The sequence below is a fragment of the Carassius carassius genome, chromosome 9 (genome assembly GCF_963082965.1).
Source record: "Carassius carassius chromosome 9, fCarCar2.1, whole genome shotgun sequence".
NCBI classification, from domain to species: domain Eukaryota; kingdom Metazoa; phylum Chordata; class Actinopteri; order Cypriniformes; family Cyprinidae; genus Carassius; species Carassius carassius.
This window is the reverse complement of record NC_081763.1, coordinates 5,010,109-5,030,542: the sequence shown is the minus strand read 5'-3', so window position 1 is coordinate 5,030,542 and position 20,434 is coordinate 5,010,109. Positions and strand designations below refer to the sequence as shown.

The 20,434-nt window shown below is 37.6% G+C and overlaps 1 protein-coding gene across 1 annotated transcript; it reads left to right on the top strand.

Moving 5' to 3' along the window:
• Window positions 1-374: 374 nt before the first annotated feature.
• Window positions 375-12,080, top strand: LOC132148778 (centrosomal protein of 112 kDa-like). Its single transcript, XM_059557481.1, has 2 exons — window positions 375-880; window positions 11,827-12,080. Exons 1-2 carry the CDS (start codon window positions 830-832, stop codon window positions 12,067-12,069), a joined length of 294 nt encoding a protein of 97 aa, XP_059413464.1. The 5' UTR covers window positions 375-829; the 3' UTR covers window positions 12,070-12,080.
• Window positions 12,081-20,434: the final 8,354 nt, after the last annotated feature.

The following is a 20,434-nucleotide window of genomic DNA, read 5'->3' as shown; positions in this document are numbered from 1 at the left end:
CTCTCATCGCCAGGCTCGGCTCACCACACAGCAGGTGCAAGTCAGTGAGATAATGCTGCTGCTAGCTTTTGTGTTCTTTTAACATTTTCCATCTTGCTTTTAATGCTTTTTTCTGGAAAAAAACGAAATTCGGAGGGATACCGGGCAGATTGTGATTTTAATTTTTTTTATATATTTTGTCAAAGCGCAACACTTCGGAAAATGATTCAGTAGAAACAGTTAGTTGTTATTAAAGTTCCAGTACATCCATAATGACAGTATGATATATGGACGGACTAGAAATTTCAAATGAAATTAATAAATGCGCAAAAAAAAAAAATCTTTCATTCTTTCTTTCTTTTAGTTTTTTGAGCAGTAAAGTTTACTGCTTCCTCGTCTTTAATACAGCGTATGATTACAACAGTGGCGATAAAACATTTTATATTTATTTATTTATTTTTTGCCCAGAGATGTGCCACTTGCCTTGACATCATGTATTTTTGATTTGTTTAGCTTTTTTTAAAGAGAACCGAAAAAGAGGATAGCTTGTCAAAATTAGCGCAAAAGTGAGACAACAGCAAAACCAAGTGATGAAAAACTTGCGAAGGCTTCTTATGTTGTTAGGCAAGCGTGAACTTTTTTCTTCGCCGAGCCATGCACAAGTTGTCATGACGACAGGGATGTTCCGCTGATGAAGTCTTACTCGTTGTCCAATCAGATTGTGGAACTGAAACTGCAGCATGAACAGGAGCAGACGCACCTACTCCAGACACACAATGCTGAGAAGGACAGCCTGGTCCAGGACCACTAGTGGGAAATCAATAGTTTGGACAAACAGGCGAGGGCCACCATGGTCCAGCACCAAACGCAAACCCAGGAGTGGAGGAGGCGCAATGCTCAGGTAGGGGGTCTCATCCTTTCTGCCGCTTTATGTCACTTTTTTGTTTTGCTCATTTGGACAATGTTCAAATTGATGCCTATTTTACACTGTATATTTTATTATATTATCATATTTTTCTATGTTATATTACATAGCATATCACTTTCAAAGTACTTAAAAAAATAGTATTTTGCATAATTTTACGCAACATTGCTGTCATGTTTTACTGTATGGTACAGAAAATAAACAACATAATTGCCTAAATTTTTACTAAAACTTCAACTTTTCACTGTGGGATTTCATTGAAAATGTATTGAAAAAAGTGGCTGAAACCACACGCTGCTGGATGAAAAAGGTACATTTCCCAGCCTATTGTCGCTGTGGCCTTTTATTTTAAACTATAGGGTTCATTCGTCTTGTCTTGGGATGTTTATATTGAGGTTAGTAGTATCTGCACCACTACTGAGTTTTATCCCTGCAGTGTAGGAAGCGTTTATCTGCTAATAAGAGCTATCCTCTAATATACTGCAACAGGCATATGTCATTTAGAGGGTATTAATGAGCTCTTTAGCCATAAAACCTCCATTTTGGTCATCAGTGGGTTTCTGGTGCCTATTGTGCCAAATGCCCTGTCCGTCGCTTCCCTCTCTAGCCTGGCTATCGTAAGATCCCTGTGGGAAGCCGTTTGAAATGCTAGCCCCCAACTGTGGATTCACTGGACTCGTCAAACCCCAGGATTAAACATAAATTGTCAGCATGGTTAAACCATATTTATTTGCTGCTAGCAAGAGAAACCAGTTCAGAGATGTTGATGCCGCAGAGGACACATTGCTCTAGAAGTTATATTATATGAAAATGTATGGTAACATGGTAACATTTGTTTATAACATTAGTCTACTTATAGTCTATATAGTCTATATATAGTCTATTTATAGTCTATATATATATATATATATATATATATATATATATATATATATATATATATATATATAGTATGTGTGTGTTTTTTTCTGCTTTGAGTGAAAGTTATTTTCTTGTATTAGTTGCTTCCACTTAATTTACTGTAGTGCTATTAATGGTATCAATGATCAATTATCAGACCAGTGATTATGGTTAAACAAAAAATTTAATATTTTACAGAAAAAAATAAATAATAAATAAATACTAGTAAAAGCTTCAAAAGTAAGCTGTCAGTAAATCAATGTGTATTACCATGTAAAATCATGACAACATCAAACAAAACTCAATGTTGTTGAGTATTCTTGTCTCAATGCCCTTCATAATTTTTTCATTATTGACACTGTTTTCCTAATGAATGTTGTTCAGTTGCTTTGACGCAATGTATTTTGTTTAAAGCGCTATATAAATAAAGGTGACTTTGACTTTGACTGAGAAGTTAGCTGCCACTTAAAGGAAGAAGTTTGTGGTTTGGCTGATCTGTTTGTCTTCTGCAATTCATTGATGCAGTTTTGGCCAATAGTACATCAAACACCCAAAACATCTCCTTTACAAATAACCCCCTCCCACTCACTAAGAGTGAAACACTCATGGACTGGAGAAAATTGAGGTTAGTAGTATCTGCACCACTACTGAGTTTTATCCCTGCAGTGTAGGAAGCGTTTATCTGCTAATAAGAGATTCCAGCAAATATGTTCAAGAATATCACCAGGTAAAGAACTGATGAAAGCTAAAGCTATTTATAAAGCACTTTTGTTTGTTTTTTAAAGAACATTTGTTTGTTTAGGTGCTTGTTTTTACCTCAACCTTTAGAGGCCCAAGTACTGAAATGGAAAGTGTACCCCGCCCCCCACCCATCCACCCACCCAAACACTACCTGTTAGATTTCCTATAGGGTGTGGCACACATCAGTTCATTTGTTGTAATCAGCTCAGTAACGTTACTAATAACCACCAACTCTGCAGTGCCGACTCTGATAGAATGTGTGCTTTTGTGGCATCATAGCAGCTTCAGAAAGCATTAAAAAAAGCTATTTGAAAATGAGTGTTATGACCACAAACCCGAAAGCAAGAGCTGAATGCAAATTATTATATAAAGTGAGTTTTATTTTGAAGTGCAAAAATTCTGTACAGTTTTCTTAATTTCTTCACTGTCATGCAGCATAGCTTGACGATACACCTGCAGGAAAAAAAACTGAAAGCTATACATTTCTGTCCTCAAAAAATAAAGTGAAGTTGGTGTGCTTTATAAGTGATCCAAATTCAGAGCACCTGGAAAGTGTTTACTGTGAACTGAGCCGTGTCATTACAGAGTAACAGTGAAACAGACATGTGATGTTGTTCACAGTCCATGTCCATGCCACTAATGTCACTGCTTGTTGATATTATGTGCTTGAAAAACATATGAAACAAATCATGACCTCCGTTTCACAACTGTCAAGGAAACTGGGGAACATCATTAACTCAAAACAATCTGAAAAGGCACGTTTTAAGTATCATCCTGGGACGAGTTTCCAAATTGTAATGGATGATTTTGTTTTCTGTGAAAATTTTGTAGATTTATTGGAAGATGTCCAGTCACAGTGTCAATAGACAGTGACCATGTTGAATGACTATGATATGTTGGGATATTTAAATAGATATTTGTAATTTTCTCACCTTAAAGGGTTTTAAAACAAAATTTTTAATTATGTCATTAATGACTCACCCTCATGTCGTTCCAAGCCTGTGAGACCTCCGTTCATCTTCGGAACGCAGTTTAAGATATTTTAGATTTAGTCTGAGAGCTCTCAGTCCCTCCATTGAAACTGTGTGTACGGTCTACTGTCCATGTCCAGAAAGGTAAGAAAAACAAGTAGTCCATGTGACATCATAGGGTCAGTTAGAATTTGTAGAAGCATCGAAAAAACATTTTGATCCAAAAATAGCAAAAACTACGACTTTATTCAGCATGGTCTTTTCTTCCTTGTTTGTCGTGAGACATTTCAAAACATTGCAGTTTAGTGATATCCGGTTCGTGAACGAATCATTCCATGTAACCGGATCTTTTTGAACCAGTTCACCAAATCGAACTGAATCGTTTGAAATGGCTCACGTCTCCAATAAGCATTAATCCACAAATGACTTATGTTTACTGCTAACTTTTTTAATGTGGCTGACACTCCCTCTGAGTTAAAATATAAAATATAAAAAGTAATTCATTTACTCAAACAGTACACTGACTGAACTGCTGTTAAAAGAGAACTGAAGATGAACACCAAGCCAGATAATGAACAAAAGATTGACTCGTTCACAAGTCAAGAACTGGTTGCATTGGTTTTGGATCACCAGTAGTGATGGGAAGTTCAGTTCTTTACTGCGAATCGGTTCTTTCGGACAGTTCGATTCAATAAACCGGTTGAAGAAAACGGTTCACCGGTTCTTTTGCGCTCGACGTAATGACATCATTTGCGATGATGCCCTTGATTCAAGCCTTCGGTTTACCTGCGCTCATAACATTAGCACAGAATCAGTTCAGAATCAATCACCAAAAAAAAAACAGTTCATTCCAAACAATTCAGTTCGATTTGGTGAACTGGTTCAAAAAGATCTGGTTACATCAAATGATTCGTTCACGAACCGGATATCACTAAACTGCAATGTTTTGAACGGTCTCATAACAGACCCGGAAGAGAAGACAATGCTGAATAAAGTCATTTTTTTTTGCTATTTTTGGACCAAAATGTATTTTCGATGCTTCAAAAAATTCTAACTGATCCTCTGATGTCACAAAGACTACTTTGATGACGTTTTTCTTACCTTTCTGGACATAGACAGTATACCGTACACACAGTTTTAATGGAGGGACTGAGAGCTTTCGGACTAAATCTAAAATATCTTAAACTGAGGTCTCACGGGTTTGGAATGACATGAGGGTGAGTTATTAAAGACATCATTTTGATTTTTGGGTGAACTAACCCTTTAAGACCTTAATTCCCAAAACAGGAAATATAACAATATTTATATGGTAACTATAACTATATTATGTTATAACTATATTATATGGTAACTACACCATAGTAGTGTCTACACCAATGTACAATAATGTTCTGTTTATTATAGGCACGTCTGCTGCTTTACATGCTTGAGCTCTTTAAAGTCTGATTCTGATTGGCTGTCAATGTCAAGTCAAGTCACCTTTATTTATATAGTACTTTAAACAAAAAAGATTGTGTCAAAGCAAATGAACAACATTAATTAGGAAAACAGTGTGTCAATAATGCAAAATGACAGTTAAAGGCAGTTCATCATTGAATTCAGTGAAGTGTCATCATTCAGCTCAGTTCAATTTAAATAGTATCTGTGCAATAATTTGCAATCAGGTCAACAATATCGCTATAAAGTCGGGGGGCCAGTTCTCCTCTTGCCAGATGAAACCAGCAGTTAAATTCCAGGCTGCAGCAAAGTCAGATTGTGCAGAAGAATCATCTGTTTCATGTGGTCTTGTCCTGGTGCTCCTCTGAGACAAGGTCTTTACAGGGGATCTGTATCTGGGGCTCTAGTTGTCCTGGTCTCGGCTGTCTTTCAGGGATGTAGAGGTCCTTTCTAGGTGCTGATCCACCATCTGGTCTGGATACGTACTGGATCCGGGTGACTGATCCGGTGACCTCGGAATAAGAGAGAAACAGACAAATATTAGCGTAGATGCCATTCTTCTAATGATGTAGCAAGTACATAGGGTGTTATGGGACGTGTTGCAGGTTCCGGTTTACCTAATTAATGCAGCCTAAAAATCCTTTAACTGGTTTGGATATTAGAAGTGTATAAGTGTGTTATGTGTAAGCCAGGTTAAAGATATGGGTCTTTAATCTAGATTTAAACTGCAAGAGGTTATTCCAGAGTTTAGGCACCAATTAGGAAAAGGATCTGCCGCCCGCAGTTGATTTTGATATTCTAGGTATTATCAAATGCCTGAGTTTTGAGAACACAGTGGACGTGGAGGATTATAGTGTAACAAGAGCTCATTCAAATACTGAGGTGCTAAACCATTCAGGGCTTTATACGTAATAAGCAAGATTTAATATCTATACAATTTTTTTTATTTTTAAGCAGCTGAAAAAAAAATCATCTGACTGTAATTTTAGCAATATCCTTCCTCTGTGGTGTCTTTAGTGTAAATAATTACTATTGTCATATAGGTTCACTGACCACTTGCCCCATATGTTGTTGGTCAACAAAAACAAGATGATCCAGTGACGGTAATCCATCAGAAATCCTGGAATCATTCAGAGGACATGCTTTGGAAAGCTGGCAGTGTGAATGGACATCATTCACACACAAAGAAGATGAGCAATTCAGACTAATGTCTTGATGTGGTCAGGACATCATGAGCGTGTGAGATGAGCAAATGACTTGTGCATTTTTCACAGCACAGTGAGCTTTTGTTCCAGGTCGCGGTTACTTGTTTTCGCTCAGTACCATTGGTTTGTCATGCCCCATTCTGTAACCCAAGTTACACAGTGTCAGCGTGTGTTTTCCTGTTAGCTGCAGGAAATCACAGCACATTTGGTTTTACAGCCACCATTGGAGATTTCAAGTTTGTCTACACATCCCAGTAAAATCTAAATTCATTTTCCATTCAGTGGTACGTTAAATTTAGCGTGGCTGTGGAGAGCTGCATTGATCTGAAGTAAGCTGATGAGGGAGTTCAAATCCCCTTGTCTCTGGACTGGAGTCTGTGTATTAGTTTCCTTAGACTCTGCCGCCCTCCGGGTTCCTGTTTTCTTTAGTCTGTTTGAGGATGAAAAGACCAGAGCATCAGGATGGTTCTCAGTAAATATAGTTGCCTGCAGCACAGTAAACCAATACACAGCAGACTCTAGAGACCACATGCACTTTAATGCCCACTCCACACGTTTACAACAGGCGGGTGCTTGTGCTCTTCATAACTATCATTAGGGTCAGATGTACACTTTCATTTATTTTCACTTTCATCAGCCTGCACATTGTTCACACTGAGCAATTTTATCACTGGAGGTCGGCAGGTCTCCGTACTGTTGGTCTTTAGTGATTGTCCCTACTGCTGGAATGTTAATGTTATTGATAAGCTGAGAGTTGAGAAGTAATTCATTCCATTTTAACAAGGATTGATCTTTAAATTAATTGATCTGTAATTCAGTTCTGAAGTTACATCTATAATAACACTTTTGACCCTGTAACTCTACCCCTTAAACCTAACCATAAGACCAAACCTATCCCCAACATAAGCAGCAAAAGTGTTTTGCAATTCAACATGAACACAATAGATACACTGTATCTAACTTCATTATTTTATTATTAAGTGCATAGTGTTTAGAGACACCTAATTTAAAGTGGGACCCTTTATTGTACATATTTTGAGTAATTTAAGACATTATTAAATATTTGTATGTTGTGTGTTTTGTCAAAATATTCATTGAAATGTGGCATGATGTAGACATTTTGTACTACTGTATTTTTTATTACTATTTAAAATACCTGTAAAACAAAGGCATACATTTCTATGAACATGTATTTTATATTCCCTCTGATTCCACAAAAAGTTAAAATTTTTTAAAACCTTTTAATTTAATACATTTTAATTGCATTCAGAACAGAACAAGAATGGTAAATATAAATATAAAACAAACTACATTGGTATTCATTATAAACAACATTTATTATAAAGCTAAACAAATTTCTTTAAAGTGTAACTGTAACACACATGCATTTTTTTATTGTTGCATATTTCATTTGATTTGATCTCCAGACAGATGTTAATGTCTCAGACACTTACAAAACAAAGAGTAATTTAATTTCATTTAGACATACTGTATGAACAACATATCTGCCATTCAAATCCATTATCTCTCTTTCTCTCTCTCTCTCTCTCTCTCTCTCTCTCTCTCAGTAATGTAACATGGAGTTCAAACAGCATGGGAGAACATCTGAAATCCATGGAGTATAGCATCATACCGCTCTGATCGGATAATTAATGATGCTGTCAAACTTTCAAAGAACTTGATTCCCCAGTAAGAGATTAGAACACAGAAAATGAAGGCGGACATGGCATAGGAGATCAGGCCTGCTTTCTGATGTGCCAAAAACTACAGGCTTGTTGATGGTGGTCACGTTGTCTCTTGCACCAGCAGGGGGTTCGGGTTGTCATTCCACCCAAGCAATCTCAGAGCTGTAATCTAGGCAAAGGGTAGCTGCATTTCAGAAGCTCAAAATGGAGCACATTTTTTAAAGATTTGGTTTTGTAATTCCCATACTCCCGTTTGTGTTATTTCATAGTTTTTATGACTTTACTTTTATTCTGAAATGTGGAAGAATGAGTTGTCCAGACTTGTGACAGGTAATGCACATTTGTTTCAAGTATGGAAGTGGATGCTTATCAATAACTGGATATCCATAATTTCACATCCACATTTCAGGGCATATGGCTGACACAAAGGACTGTTTGCCAAACCACGGCTGTTTTTAAGCAGTCATTTAATAACATTGTCTTGATTTCAGCTGCTCTTTTCAACTCTGGAAAACACAAAACAGCACCATCATGAATCCGTCCATCCAGCTGTGATGGGTCATTGAAGATGGGCTCCAGCAGACTGGCTCTCAGCACCAGATGGGCCCTCGATGATGAAAAGAGTTTTAATCTCTGGCCAGACATCACTAAAGCAGATCACGCACAGACGCTTTTCACTAGGCTTCACATTGAACACTTAAAGACATGCAAATGCATTTCAGCTGAAGATTTGGATCACACCATCCGTCTTTCATCTAGAATGGGGTTGTGGTCCTTGAAAATGCTAATCGAGGAGCATGCCACACATATAATACCTCAGAAATCACCATAAGAGCAGGGACCGACATACTTGTTTTTATCCATGCCTGTCCTGTTTCCCTGAGAAATGCTCTCGGGATAGCTCACTAACAAATGTTTTACAAAACCTTGGTTAGATGACACTTGATCTCAACTTTACAGTACACACTGCCGGTGAATATGTTTTTCACTTTCCAAATGTTTAATCTCATTCTGTACATAGAATTCTGTTAATGACAACTGCTTTTCAATCCTCTCAGTGTGTACAGCTAGCTGTTTATACAGCGAAGCAGTTTGGTAATGATGAATTCACATTGACAGTGGTTAAATCACCAATTTGGATTCTGTTGGTTTTGAGAAGATATTTCTAATAGACTGCTGTATCCAGTTTTATCAGGTGGATCACATGAGCTTTATCTGTACTCCCACTGGTATTCACCACAGCTGGTCATTTGTATAAGCTGTGTAAAAGTTTAAAACCATCTCTTGCGCTGAAGTTGTATTGGCTTCTCTCATTGAAAATGAATGTCTTCTGACTTCTACTTGTTTGGGAAGTTTTACTCATCAGTGTAAATACCCTTTAAGGCATGGTAATGACATGAACACAAAAAATATAAAGGTTTCAAATGGGGTTTTCACAACAATGCCATATAAGAAATAGTTTTGGCTTCCCAACAAATCATTCAGTGAAAACGGTTAAAACATTTTTAAGTGTGAAATAAGGTGAAATAAGAAAAAATATCCCTTTTCCACTATAAAGTACCTTTTGTGAAATGGAAAGATTCCATGGATGTTAAAGGTTCTTCATGGAACCATAGATGCCAATAAAGAGGCTTTATTAACTGGAGCAACACTGACAAGAAGTACTGTACCACTGTAAGAAAGTGCTGTAGGTGAATTTGTTTAGCCCAATACAGCGATTTAGATCTGTTTGGGCCTATTTGCTGAGGAATTCACTAAAAGCCAGGTAAGCATATTTTCATTGTTGTATTTTGTTTCTCTTGGTTCTTAATGTATATGTGCATAAATAACAGAATAATTCATATTCTGTCTTACATTCCTCTCGCTCACTTCATTTTTATTAAATGCTTTTGTTAAGCTGTTGAAGTTGCTTCATACGTGATGTGACATTCTCAGTGATTATTGCTTGTCGTTTTCTGTGCTAGTTTCTCAGCTTCTTTTTATGCAAGCACGTCCAAGCCCATCAAAGATGCATCAGAAAATTCTTCCCAAAGTCCAGTTTAAGAGGGAATTATAGATTAAAGGCTCCTCCAAGCCGAGATCTAATAGCTTTGTGCCATTGCAGCAGCATGTGGGCTGGTGCTGCGCCTCTCTGGCCATATTGGAACTCCGTGCAGTCTTGGCATCTGGGTGCTTGTGCGACACGGCTTTGAAGTTTGCTGCTATTCCCCAAGTGGCCGCAAAACAACTTCAGATGCTTTTCCGACAGACATGCCACGTGATGCACTTAGTAGTCTCCTCCCAGGGATGTTTGTGATCGCAAGGGTAGACGAGGGACTCCCAACATGCCAGACTCTACCACACACCACCATCTGTGCGAGGGTTAAACACTTTGGGAGTGCAAATTATTTGATATTATTGTTATGGACAGGGTGTGATGGTGTGTATAGCATCAATATTGCTGTTAATTACTAACAAACACCATATTTTTCAGTTCTTGTTATTTAAAGAGAAATGTTGGTTTTCATAATCATTCATCAACACATAATAGCAACTTTTCTGTTGACGTAATCAATGTAATGGGGGTGGGGGAAAAAACTGTGTTGACCAATAAGATCACAGCTCCCCTTTTTCAAAATATTATCAAATCCCAGTGTGTGCAGTCGAGTCATTTTTTTCTGCTAAATTGTTTATCTAGATTATTCAGAATTGTTTGGATATAAAGGTAGCCTTTATTTTCTCACTATCAACAAGCATGCATATTGGGTGTTTATTAGTACTTAAAGCACATATTAGTGCCTTGTTCTGCATGACCATATTTTTGATCACTTAATCCTACCGCATAACTAATCTTAACAACCATTTTACTAATTAATTAGCAACAAATTAGGAGTTTATTGAGGCAAAAGTTATAGTTAATAGTGAGAATTGGAACTGTATTCAATTGGAAAAGAAAGTGTGACTGAAATATATCCAATTACCAAAGTGTGAATGCAGTTTCGTGTGAAAGGTCTTGTGGCTTAGAAATACATTTTGCCCCTGTTACTACTACAAGTGAGTAACTCTACCTTGTCTCCATTACACTTTAAAAAAATAAAGGTTTCAAATGGGGTTTTCACAACAATGACATATAAGAAATAATTTTGGCTTCCCAACAAATCATTCAGTGAAAAAGCTTAAAAGAACCTTTGTTTTTGTTTTTTTTTTGTTTTTTTTTTCTTTTGAGGCAAAAGTTATAGTTAATAGTGAGAATTGGAACTTAAAATAAAGTATGACTGAAATATATCCAATTACCGAAGTGTGAATGCAGTTTCATGTGGAGGGTCTGGTAGCTTAGAAAAATACATTTTGCCCCTGTTACTACTACAAGTGAGTAACTCTATCTCGTCTCCATAACACTGTCCTTATGTACTCAAGTTTCAACCATCGGTCAATGTGTCAGATGATTCGTGACCCTCAGAACGAGGTCTCTGGTAGTACTATGAAGGGCTGATTTATGCTGTAATGCTTCTGATTTCTTCTCTTTTTTGTAATCCATCTACTCTCTTTTACGTTAAAGTAGAATCTTATTGATAAGTGGATTCTATGAGGTTTTTCATCTTCCTGAAATGAGAAATGGCAAGTAATACCATATCCCCATGGGTAGCTGACCTTTGATTTGCGCTAATTCTACCACTGATTTGCGCTAATCAAACCGCTGACCTTTGTGGAATGCTGAGCTTTGATGTTGAACTCTTGCGGTTTAGAGATCAGAGTCTATGGTGTCTGTTTTCCTTTTCCTGGCTGGAATGGGCACAAATGCTCCACTCGGCCTGCTTGGGTTGTTTATCTTATCCTCTTTCTCTTAATCCAGACTCTTCCATCTTTTTTTTTTTTTTACTTTGCATAAAAAAAAATCTGGGAATCTTGGAATTGCCCAGATTCAGTATTCCAGAAACACATCATCTGTTCCATCGATGGGTTCACCTTAATGTATTTACAAATTTCATTGTTTGTGTCACCAGACCATCTCTGATCTGGAGGACCAGGTGCATTCTCTGAGGAAGGAGCTGTGGGCAGCCCACAGTCAGAGGAAACAGCAGCCGACAGAGTTGTGTGTGCTGCGGGAGGAGGAGCGACAGCCGGCCTCTCAGGACCAGCAAGCAGCTCTGGATCGGCTGCGGGCCGAGATGGATCAGGTGTGGCAGGACCTGGAAAGAACCCACAAGGTGGAAAGTGAGCTGGCCCAAGAAAAGGTTTGTGTGTAGTTCAGACAGAATTTATTTTTGGCATTCTACTGTAGATTGCTATTCAGTTCGCAAGACCCACCTGCTATACTGCATTTGTATAATGTGACAGATGGGTGACCTGTTAGACAGGCCATTCATCATTAGCCTTGTTCTAAACCCTATTGAGTTAGCTACTGTCTAGATAAGAAGCTCCAATCATAGGTTGTTCATGCACTTAACACAAATTATGCAAGGAGACTCAACTAGTTCTTAAACACAAATAATACTAACCATAAACTCACCTAAAGGATTATTAGGAACACCTGTTAGATTTCTCATTAATGAAATTACCTAATCAACCAATCACATGGCAGTTGCTTCAGTGCATTTAGGGGTGCGGTCCTGGTCAAGACAATCTCCTGAACTCCAAACTGAATGTCAGAATGGGAAAGAAAGGTGATTTAAGCAATTTTGAGCATGGCATGGTTGTTGGTGCCAGACTGGCCGGTCTGAGTATTTCACAACTTGCTCAGTTACTGGGATTTTCACGCACAACCATTTCTATGGTTTACAAAGAATGGTGTGAAAAGGGAAAAAACTTGCAGTATTCAGCAGTCCTGTGGGCGAAAATGCCTTGTTGATGCTATAGGTCAGAGGAGAATGGGCCGACTGATTCAAACTGATAGAAGAGCAACTTTGACTGAAATAACCACTCGTTACAAACGAGGTATGCAGCAAAGCATTTGTGAAGCCACAACCCGCACAACCTTGAGGCGAATGGGCTACAACAGCAGATGACCCCACCGGATACCACTCATCTCCACTACAAATAGGAAAAAGAGGCTACAATTTGCATGAGCTAGCCAAAATTGGACAGTTGAAGAGTGGAAAAATGTTGTCTGGTCTGATGAGTCTCGATTTCTGTTGAGATATTCAGATGGTAGAGTCAGAATTTGGCATAAACAGAATGAGAACATGGATCCATCATGCCTTGTTACCACTGTGCATGCTGGTGGTGTAATGGTGTGGGGGATGTTTTCTTGGCACACTTTAGGCTCCTTAGTGCCAATTGGGCATCGTTTACACTGTACTAAAATGGCCCCCACAGTCACCAGATCTCAACCCAATAGAGCATCTTTGGGATGTGGTGGAACGGGAGCTTCGTGCCCTGGATGTGCATCCCACAAATCTCCATCAACTGCAAGATGCTATCCTATCAATATGGACCAGAATTTCTAAAGAATGCTTTCAACACCTTGTTGAATCAATGCCACGTAGAATTAAGGCAGTTCTGAAGGCGAAAGGGGGTTAAACACAGTATTAGTATGGTGTTCCTAATAATCCTTTAGGTGAGTGTAGATATACAGTACTACATCAAAGGAATCTTGGAATGGTCAATGGGTGGAAGCAAGTCATCTCATAATAAATTGACTGCCTGGGTGCTAATTTTCACAACGTTTTTCATGACAAATACATTTTGTAGAAAACAGTATTCAGAGTTTACTACAAACAAACAAAAAAAAGCCACAGGAATTTATTTCTATTACTACCAAATAAGTTATTTTGGCAGTATCTACTGCATAATATGCACTATTCCTGAGAATATCAGTTGGATACTGAAAGGTTGTGGTTTCAGACCCTGCAAGGATTCACCAAAAAATATTTACCAACCTAGATGTCATTCCCAAGTTTTTCTGTCTCGCATCTCATTCAGTTTAAATATTGAAACATGAGAATCAATGATGGTAGAGAGGACAATTTGGGTGGACTAGTATTAGGTGTTCAAAGAAAAGGTTGGTCTAATCCAGGGTTATCCAAACTCGGTCCTGGAGGGTTGGTGTCCTGCAGAGTTTAGCTCCAACCCTAATCAAACACACCTGAAGCAGCTAATCAAGGTCTTACTAGGTATACTTGAAACTTCCAGGCAGGTGTGTAGAAGCAAGTTAGAGCCAAACTCTGCAGGACACCGGCCCTCCAGGACCAAATTTGGACTTGTGTATGATTAGACAATATTTCTATTGAAATAAATTAATTAATACATCACAGCCACACCTGTTGAGCATACAACAATACAATAAATACAATAAAGTTAAACTTATAAGTAGATCAATGAATACAGAAGGCTTGATTGTTTGCATACAGTATACGTTCACCAGAGGTGGGTAGAGTACCCAAAAACTGTACTCAAGTAAAAGTAAAAGTACTTCTAGAAATATTTACTCAAGTAAAAGTAAAAGTACTAGTCTTGAATAGTTACTTGAGTAAGAGTAAAAGAGTATCGGATAAAAAATCTACTCAAGTAGTTAGTTACTAGTTACTTTGGGTCATATATACTGAGCCTATTTTTATTTAGATATATAGATAAAATGTATGTAATGTATGTGTGCGTGTATAAATGTATATATTTCATCAGCCTTTACTCCAATTTATGTAATTTATTATAAAACCCTGTCTGTTTACTTAAATAACAGATATAGGTGTCATGCCATAACATATTTTTCATACAACTGACTTTATATTAAATGTGAATTTAACATTGAAAGTTAATGTGATATAAATATTGCTACTAATCTTTCATTGTTCAGAAAGAGAGCAAATAACATTTACATTATTAAAGATCATTTTCACTGACAGTCTAGAGTTCAATCACTCTCAGAAACTCCCATTAAAATCACTGAAACTGACGAGAGAATTCGCCAGAAAGAGGTCTCCAGTCAGTGAGCGAGTGAAGGAAGCACCAGCATTTTAGCGATGACTCATCGGAACACCTCTGATTGGCCAATGCTTTAATAAGCTCAAAAGAATCATGTGTGATTGGTTATAATGCGCAGTGCTGTAAAAACACATCTATCTCTGGCTCAGCGCCAGCAAGCAATCACAGATCTGAATTTAGCAGCTGATGATATGACTTGCTGAACGTACTCGCACCGGTGTGATTGTATTAAAATTAATAAAATCTTAATCGGCTATTTTTTGTCTTTTGGAAGCTGCATTCAACTTGACTCCCCTCTGTTATAAGCCACACACGTACAACAAACTAATGTCACAGTGGTATCGTGTTCTGTAATCGAATGTAGCCCAAGTTATTACCTGTTAAACAGTAGACAGCACATGCGGTGTTCATCTAATAAGGATCTCCATCGCTAGCAAATAATAGCCTTTGCAGATTTGCTTTCAATACAGTGCAGTTCCATAGCTCCGTTTTCAATGCTGCTGATGTTCTTAAACGTAACAACTCTGAGTGAACCACTTCAGACGCTCAGCGCGTGCGGCAGGGAACTGAATGACTCATTCAAACTGATTCATGAACCAATTCACTCGTTTGCCAATTGGTTTGATCAAGCCTTTGAACAGAATTGACTTGAAAAGAATGAATCATTCGCGAATGGGCATCGCTCATTGCCCAGAGAAAAGTAGACGGCGCGTTTGGAATAAACTGAAGCATTTATAACATTTATTGCATTAAGATAAAGTAACGAGAGGAGCGTCGCCCACAGTAACGAAGTAAAAGTACAGATTTTCCCCCAAAAATTTACTCAAGTAAGAGTATAAAGTACCCATCTTTAAATATACTCCCGAAAAGTATTAGTTACCCCAAAAAATTACTCAAGTAAATGTAACGAAGTAAATGTAACTCGTTACTACCCACATCTGACGTTCACTGATGGCCTGTGTTGGCTTGAACTCCAGCACTGAGGGAATAGATCGCTTTAGTTTTCAATTAAACACATTAGCCCCTCTTTCCCCTGGATCTATCAAGGTTGAGCAAGCAGACTTGGGCGACTATACTGGAAATCCTGCATTCTTTCTGTTTTTAAAGCTCTTGATTCCAGACGTAAAAATGAGGGCTGGAAAGCGACTGTAATCTAGCACTGGTTGGCCAGGAACCAGCTAAAGGTGGTATTGATCAGAGGGTAATCCTGATTAGGCCCATCAAAGCGATTAGTTTTCATTAAACTCATGCAGCACTGCTGACTGCACCCTCCCCCAGGACATCTGTGGCACATTAGCGTGCCATTTGGCCTCTTCATAAATCCTTGGCCTACATTATGGAACCATATGTGAGTACATTGCTGCACATAAATCCCATCTGAAGAGAATTCCGCCCCTCTTTTCCACTCTCAAGCTGACACGTAAGGCTTGTTTACAAAATCATTCTCTGTTTTTGCCACCCCTCATCAGATACTCATCCTGACCTGCGGCTGAAAACTTCCTCTGAAGAGACTTCAACAAAGTCTGTCTCTGAGTCTGATTGACGCACTTCAAACTAGAGCTGCCAAAGCTATCATGTTTTAACAGTGTTACATTTTAACGCATTCATCATTTGGCGATAAATAAGACTTGTTGAATTTTTACTTTTGTAATGCAAGTACCTAGTTTTAATGTGCACAAATCATCAGTGCTTATTATAAAAAACCTTAGTCTTCCATTAAAATGCAATAACTTGTTCAACCTTCCAAGTGTGGCCTACTTTTAATAATTTAATAATTTTACAGAAGATAAAATAAATGGTTGTTGTGAATGCTGAAGAAAAAAAAAAACATGACTAAGATGTAAAAGCAGTCAAGTGGAGAATTTTGCTTCAGTACTAAGGGGACGTTGACACAGAACACATTGTTCCATTGCAATGCGCTACTTTCCATAGTTTTTTTTTTATGTAAACGTGCTAGACAGACTTAGTAGCAGTAGAGTCTTGTGAATTTTGCAGTGTCTGGCACATAAGCATGCGTTTTTAATATGCCTTGTCAAATTAAAAGAATTTAAACTTTTATATGCAGAGTCACTCATCAGTGTCAGTTCCAATACAGTGGACCAATCAGAAGAAGCGGGGCAAACATTGCAAGCTTTTGTTTACAGTGGCAACAAGGTAACAAGACTATTGTACTTTTTGATTTTTTTTTTACATTTCTGAGCGCTGTGTCTCGTGTTTCTAGATGCAAATACGTGTTTTGTGTGAACGGCTCCTAAAGACCAATGATGGCCCTTTGAAGAAGGCAGCTTGTGTCTTAAAGGCATTGCTTATTAACCGACAGAATTGGCCAAACAAATTGGTGTTGAGTCTTCAAGTTGTTTAGAACGTTATCATGTAATCTAAAGAAAATGTGTGTATGAGGTATTCAGGGATATTTCACCCAAAAATACAAATTCTGTTTTCCTCGCACTCACAATCTTGTTCCAAACCAACGTTCAAGAGGAGAGAAGTTTCAGTATCTCCTTTTGTGTTTTATGAAAGACAGAAAGTCATACAGGTTTGAAACTTGAGGGTGAGTAAATTATGACAATTTTCATTTTTGGGAGAACTGTCCCTTTAAGGCATTTATCACAGAGCGATGCAGATTAGTCATAAAGAGAAACACAAAAAACGGATGCTGTTATTATGCTCATATGTATTCTGCATAAGAGATGACTCTTGTGAGGTAAGTATTGTCATGATTACTAATACGGATGTAGATAAATATGGCATAGTGATGATGTTAGCGTTGGCCTGTGAGAGGGACCAGGCTTTTATAGTGCAAGGTAAAGGATGTAAACTGGCTCTCTGATCTCTCTCTGGCCAGATCAACATCAAACTCATTCCTACAGCTGATTTATCCTATGAGGATTAACAAAACATCTGACCCACACAAATACATGCATCTCATTTTGCCACTGTTTCATAGCTCACCATTGCAGTCCACTGCATGAGTCATCTGTGGTTTTTCATCATTCAGTCTCTATTACTCATATTTAGATAGGTATTTGAACAAACCATTAACCCTATACTAAATTTTGGCGCAATCTGTGCTACAAACATAAATGATTCCTTAATTGACTCTTAATTGACTAATTGTGCTTTCAGACTTATGATTTCATTTGGTGATCAATAAAATGGACAGAACAATCCCGAAGGCCTCTGGCCTTTGAAGTGAATAGCTGATTTCTGATGTGATAGGTGCTTAAAATATGATGGTTTAGGCTAATAGGCAACCATTAACAATGCTTTAGCAACCTAGCATGGTGAAGACAAGGTGAAGACATTCTCTTCGGAATGTGTAAAAACTAGTTTCTCCTTGTTGCGTGATAGCAGAAACTTTGTTGAGATAAATCTGGTTTTACAGATTATTAGCCAAAATGCTTTAAAGGCAGTTTATGATTTCATATGTGCATTTAGCCCGTGTTAACTGTGTCAGAGCTTCTTTTTTTATGTTTCAGAGGGAAAAGTTTAGCTAATTTACATTTGGAAGTTTTTAGGCTTTTAGATTTGTAATGACTTTGCAATGTTTCTAAGCTGAAATTTCTTATTTGTGTGATGGCGAGAGAAGCGCTGTCAGCAGTCAGTCGCTCCTGAAATGGCCAGCCAGGGTTTGAATACAGATCCCAGAGAAAAAGGAAAGAGAAATCCATTAAATCCATGAATGGGTTTTCATGAAAGACACTTTTTGAAGGGGAGCTTGTGGAATAAAAATAATAATAAACAGAATATCAGAAGCGATAAGATCATATTTTATATTGTTCCAACTTCAGACGCTTAGTGAAAAGAAAGGAAGATGAAAGTGAATTTATTCCAGTCTTTGTTAACAACAGAGGTTTATCTGGCTGTGGCAAGTGTGTGTACAGTATGTGTGTGCAGACACCAGTACCCAATCTCCATCCACCACAGAGAACTCTGGGAGCCTTGTTCCTCCAGATAAACCTGACTTCTTTCTGCAGCTCACAGCCAGTGCCTCTGATGCTCAGATGTTCTTTGTACTTTCTTCTTCTTTAGCTTTGGAGTAACGGCTATACAAATCTTGGCTTCCTGTCCTGAATTCCTACGGATTCAGCCCTTTTCATGTGTTCTCTTTTCTTTTTTCTGTTTTTTTTCTTTTTTACTGCAGATTCCTCAACAAAATCTTCCAGGCAGAAAACGCATTAAGTTCAAAGCTGATTTTTAGATCAGCAGTTCAATTGGCTCTAAAGAAGCAGTGCTTTTAATTATAATACCTTATGCCATATGTGTGAATATTAACTCATGCATATTTGAAAATTAAGGCATTATCATTATAATTTCTATGTAAATGAGACTTTATAGAATGAGCCAGGTTGCTGTTTGTATAAAGCTGATAACATTGTTGCTACATAACGTTTGTATACATTCAATATATCACAATATTGCAATTGCCCCATTTAAATTGTGAGCATTAAAATGCTTGCACTATTACCAGATCTGCTGAATTCCTGTAGTTAGCTAAATAAATACATATACAAATAAGTGATGCTCAGTAGACCAAATTTATTCTTGCATTACCGTCTAGAATAGCAATTGGTTTGTCTTTGCAAAAGAATCCGGAATAAAACTCACTAAAAAACCTAAGATATTTAGCAACATTATTATGTCCATGGCTTGTAGATTTCATGCACCAGCCTGGACAAGAAAGTTTCAGTTTCTTTTAGTATTCCTATCCAAAGTAAAATGGCATTTGAGGGCTGTTTATGTAGTATCATAGGGGTATTCACCCAGGAGAGGGGCAATTTTGATAATAAAAAAAAAGTAGTGTGTGTAATAGGGATGCAAAAATACAGTTAACCCATGGTTCAATACATACCTCGGTTTGGTTCTATTGGCTTGGTAGATCAGATTGTTTTTTTGTGATTTATAATGTGATTTTAAAACAAACGCACAATTTTTTAACAAAACAAACACAATTCACAAGTGCGTACGGAACCATGGATGTGGTACCAAATGGTTCAATATTATATTGAGATTTGTGGCATCCCTTATGTGTAAAGTGATGATATCTCAGATCATTATTTAGTTTTGTGCAAACTTCATATAGCCAAAATTGTAAATTCTACTTCTTGTTACAAGTATGGAAGAACCATCACTTCTACCACAAAAGACTGCTTTTAAGTTATCTTCCTGTTGTATCCAAATTCCTTAGCATATCCAAAACCTCAGAACAACTTGATGATGTAACAGAAACTATGGACTCTCTCTTTTCTAGCACTTTAAATACAGTTGCTCCTTTACGCTTAAGGAAGGTTAAGGAAAACAGTTTGACACCATGGTATAATGAGCATACTCGCACCCTAAAGAGAGCAGCCCGAAAAATGGAGCGCAGCTGGAGGAGAAAAAAACTAGAGGTATTTCGTATTGCTTGGCGGGAAGGTAACCTATCCTAAAGAAAATCATTAAAAACTTCTAGATCTGATTACTTTCCTTATCTTTTAGAAGAAAACAAACATAACCCCAGGTATTTATTCAATACAGTGGCTAAATTAATGAAAAATAAAGCCTCAACAAGTGTTGACATTTCCCAACAACACAGCAGTAATGACTTTATGAACTACTTTACTTCTAAAATCGATACTATTAGAGATAAAATTGCAACCATTCAGCCATCAGCTACAGTATTGCATCAGACAGTGCACTATAGACCCCCTG

Coding starts and splice junctions, on each gene's coding strand:
- LOC132148778 (XM_059557481.1), top strand. CDS start 830: ATGGTCCAGCACCAAACGCAAACCCAGGAGTGGAGGAGGCGCAATGCT. Junction 881..11,826: donor GGAGGAGGCGCAATGCTCAG/GTAGGGGGTCTC, acceptor TTGTGTCACCAG/ACCATCTCTGATCTGGAGGA.